Source organism: Rhincodon typus, chromosome 41 (assembly GCF_021869965.1).
Source record: "Rhincodon typus isolate 14 chromosome 41, sRhiTyp1.1, whole genome shotgun sequence".
Classification (NCBI taxonomy): domain Eukaryota; kingdom Metazoa; phylum Chordata; class Chondrichthyes; order Orectolobiformes; family Rhincodontidae; genus Rhincodon; species Rhincodon typus.
Window position 1 is genome coordinate 11131213 of NC_063372.1, and position 4220 is coordinate 11135432.

At 46.9% G+C, this 4220-nt stretch overlaps 1 protein-coding gene across 1 annotated transcript in view; it reads left to right on the forward strand.

Moving 5' to 3' along the window:
* The first annotated feature begins 475 nt into the window (after window positions 1-475).
* The window catches only part of tsfm (Ts translation elongation factor, mitochondrial), a 10133-nt gene continuing 6388 nt past the window's right edge, over window positions 476-4220 (forward strand). Inside the window, exon 1 of the mRNA XM_048618811.1 lies at window positions 476-535. Within this exon, the coding sequence (XP_048474768.1) occupies window positions 491-535 (45 nt within the window). The 5' untranslated portion in view covers window positions 476-490. The remainder of the gene's footprint in view (window positions 536-4220) is intronic.

Below are 4220 nucleotides of genomic sequence, written 5' to 3' on the forward strand. Positions count from 1 at the left end.
TTCGGTTGAACTTTTGCAGCATGATGTTTGAATGTGAGGAGCATGTAGAACTAACCTCTGACCACTGAAAATTATTTAGAAAAGTAGTTACTTTACGATTTCGACATAAAAATAGAAGATGGTAGAACAGTTAGATAATTGACAAAAATATCCAGTAGGATTAGAAAATTAGCAGCAAATTGGAATAATCTGCCAGTCAAGGGCAGCGGGTTCAGTTGTAACTTTAAAACTGGAATTGGATATATAAATGATGAAATCGCAGGGCTATTATGGGAAGAGCGGAGGAATGGGACTCATTGTACTTTGAAAGAACTGCCACGGACACTGAGCAAATGGCCTTGTTTTATAATTTTCAAAATTTTGCTCATGGGATGAGGGCATTACTGGCTCTGCTAGTATTTATTGCCCCATCCCTAGTTGCCCTTTGGGAAGGTAATGGTGAGCTGCTTTCTTGAATCGCTACCGTCCATGTGATGTAGACAGACGCACAATGCCCCTAGGGAGGCAATTCCAGGATTTTGACCAAGTCAGGATGGTGAGTGGCTTGGAGGGGAACTTGCAGGGGATGGTGTTCCCATGTATCAGCTGCCCTTGTCCTTCTTGGTGGAAATGGTTGTGGGTTTGGGAGGTGCTGTCTAAGGGGTCTTGGTGAATGCTTCCCAAATGTTTTCCCTCTGTGACCCCATTTTAAGTCTTGAAAGTTGATGTGACCTCTCAGTAAGACCTGTTAGAGTGAATGGACCTCAGTACAGCTGTTATTAATTCGCCAGAGCTCCATGGTAACTATTGCTGCCTCAGAGCTCACAAACCTACTTGTGGTCCCAATCCCGCACTTTGAGAAGCCCTGCTGTAGATGGTACACATTGCTAGCACAGTGTGTTGATGATGGAGGGAGTGGATGTTGGAGGCAGTGAGTGGGGTGCCAATCAAGCAGGCTGCCTTGCCCTGAATGGCATCAAGATCCTTGAGTGTTGTCGAAGCTGTCAGGGTTCTATGACATTCCTGACTTGTGGCTCTGGGGCTCTGGGGCTTTGGGGAGTCAGCTGGTGAATCATTCACTGCAGGATTCAAAATGCTGGAACTCCCTTCACATTGTGGGGGTCCCAACTCCACATGGACTGCAGTGGTCAAGAAGACAGCTCATCATCTTCAGGGCAATTAAAGTTGGGTAGTAAATGCTGGCCTAGCCAGCACCACCCACATCCCATGACTTAATTTTAAAAAAAAGCTCCTGTAGTGATGTCCTAGGATTAAAATGACTGCCCTCCGAAATCGACTATCTATTTTCTATCACCCCCCTGTACCATGACCTCACCGTTAAACTATTATTTCCATGGTCATCACTGATCTCATCTGGGAATTTGATCCCCAACAACCTTCCACCTTATTGCCCCTGCAACCCTGAACAGCCCACTTCTGCCACCTTCCCAAAATCCACAAATAGGACTGGCCGGACAGATTCATTTGTTTCAGCTTGTTCCTGCCCCATGGAACTTATTTCTTCCTACCACACATCACGATTCTTCTGATGTCTTATGATCAGTTTCAAAACTTCCAGTTTGCTGGAATCTGCCATCTCCTCTTCACCATGGACATGTAATCCTTCCACATGTCCATCCCCATCAGGCTAGTCTGAGGGCTCTCTGTCTCTTCCTCAAGGGGGAGGCATTGGCCTCGGGGTATTATTACTAGACTATTAATTCAAAGACCCAGGTGATATTCTGGAGACCCAAAATTGAAATTCACCATGGTAGATGGTGAAATTTGAATTTAATAAAAATCTGGAATTAAGAGTCTAATGATCACCACAAAACCATTGTTGATTATCAAAAAAAAACATTTGGTTTACTAATGTCCTTTAGGGAAGGAAACTGCTGTCCTTACCTTGTCTGGTCTACATGTGCCAGACCCACAGCAATGTGCTTGATGCTTAACAGCACTGTGAGCAATTAGGGATGGGCAATAAATGTTGACCTAGCCAGCAATGCCAACATCCCATGAACAAATTTTAAAAAAGTAGGCCTGAACCATCCCTATCCACCATCACCCTTCTCCTCGCTGAGCTTGTCCTTACTTTGAACAAGTTCACCTTTAACTCCTCTCACTTTCTTCAGGTCAAAGGTGTGGCCATGGGTACATGCACAGGCCCCAGTTATGCTTGTCTCTTTGTGGGTTACATGGAACATTCCTTGTTCCAGACCTACTTGGGTCCCTCCCTACAATTCTTTCCCGGTACATTGATTAATTAGTGCTGCTTCCCTCTCCCACCCAGAATTGGAAAACGTATCAATTTTCCTTCCAGTTTCTACCCTGCTCTCACCATCACTTGGTCCATTTCTGACTCCTCCCACCCCTTCTTTGACATCGCTGTTTCCATTTCTGGGGAGAGGCTGGCCACCAAAATCCACAAGAAACCCACCAACTCCCACAGTTACCTCGACTATACATCCTCACACACTGCTTCCTGTAAAGACTCTATTCTATTCTCCCAGTTTCTCTGTCTCCATCGCATCTATTCTGATGATGCAGCCTTCTGCAGGGGCCCTTAGAAATGTCCGTCTTTTTCCTCAACCAAGAATTCCCTGCCATTGTGGCAGAGCCTTCAGCTGTGTCCGACCCATTTCCCGCACTTGTGACCTCATGCAATCATAAATACTTCAACTAAAATTTTATTTTGTCTATCAGTTTTCAGGATCTACAGTTCACTGTCAGGTTAGGTTTTTAAACCTGTATAAAAATTTGGATGGTCTGTGAATACATTTGAAAAGCCAAGTTTCTCAATTATGCAGTAATTACTATTTATAAAAAATATAAAAATGTGCCAGTGATCTGCAGGTGTTTATGACTTTCTAATCCAGAATTAGAAATTGGAAAGATCAATTTGGGTCACTCAGTTTGGGGAAGGGTGCAAAATGATCATGAAACCTCTGCCAGAATACATTTATGGTTTTAAATAGGGCTATATACCTGTATTGAGTTGCACACTGATTTGAAGAAATCAGCAAATCATATGGGGTAGAAGGTCGAGCAAATCCAAATGCCAACAAGGAGATGAATGCACATCCTAAAACTCATAGTTACTGTGCAGCTTTACTCCCATGCTGATCTGCTGTGTCCTAGATTATTAGCCGGCCTGACTGTGGGATTTTGACAGCTAGGACTCAGCTCTTTTCCTTTTCTTGCCCCTCTTCCATTAAAAAAAACAAGGGCAAGCTACTGACAACACAGTGCGGAGCTGGAGGAACACAGCAGGCCAGGCAGCATCAGAAGAGCAGGAAAGTTGATGTTTTGGGTCGGGACCCATCTTCAAAAATGGGGAGAGGGAAGGGAGCTGGGATATAAATACAGACAGGATAGGTGGGGCTGGGGAAAGGTAGGTGGATGCAGTTAGGGAGTGGTGGGAATTGGTCAGTGGGATGGGTGGGGCAGGAAGGTGGGAGAGAAGATGGACAGGTTGTGTCGGGTCAAGGAGGTGGGAGTAGGGGATTGCATTCATAGAATCCCTACAGTGTGGAAACAGGCCCTTCAGCCCAACAAGTCCACACCTACCCACACAGCATCCCACCCAGACCCATCCCCCTAATCTACACATCCCTGAACACTACTGGCAATTTAGCATGGCCAATCCATCTAGCCTGCACATCTTTGGACTGTGGGAGGAAAACGGAGTACCCGGAGGAAACCCACGCAGACACGGGGAGAACGTGCAAACTCCACACAGTCACCCGAGGGCAGAATCGATCCCGGGTCCCTGGCGCTGTGAGGCAGCAGGGCTAACCACTGAGCCACCATGCCGCCCCATTCTTGCAGGAAAGTGGGTGAGAGGAGGTGTAGTCCAGGTAGCTGTGGGAGTCAGTGGGCTTGAAATAGATGTCGGTGTTGGGGCGGTTACCAGAGATGGAGACGGAGAGGTCCAGGAAGTGGAGGGTGGTATCGGAGATGGTCCAGGTGAATCTAAGGTTGGGGTGAAAGGGGATGAACTGTTCGAGCTTCTCATGGGAGCACAAGGCAGTGCTGATACAGTCATCAACCTATTGCCACCCCACTTATCTTTCCCCAGCCCCCCCCATCCCCCCCCCCCCCTCCTTGACCTGACGCAACTTGTCCATCTTCTCTCCCACCTATCTGGCCCACCCATCCCACCGAACAATCCCCGCCACTCCCTACCTGCATCCACCTATCACCATCCCAACTACCTTTCCCCAGCCCCACCCCTCCTC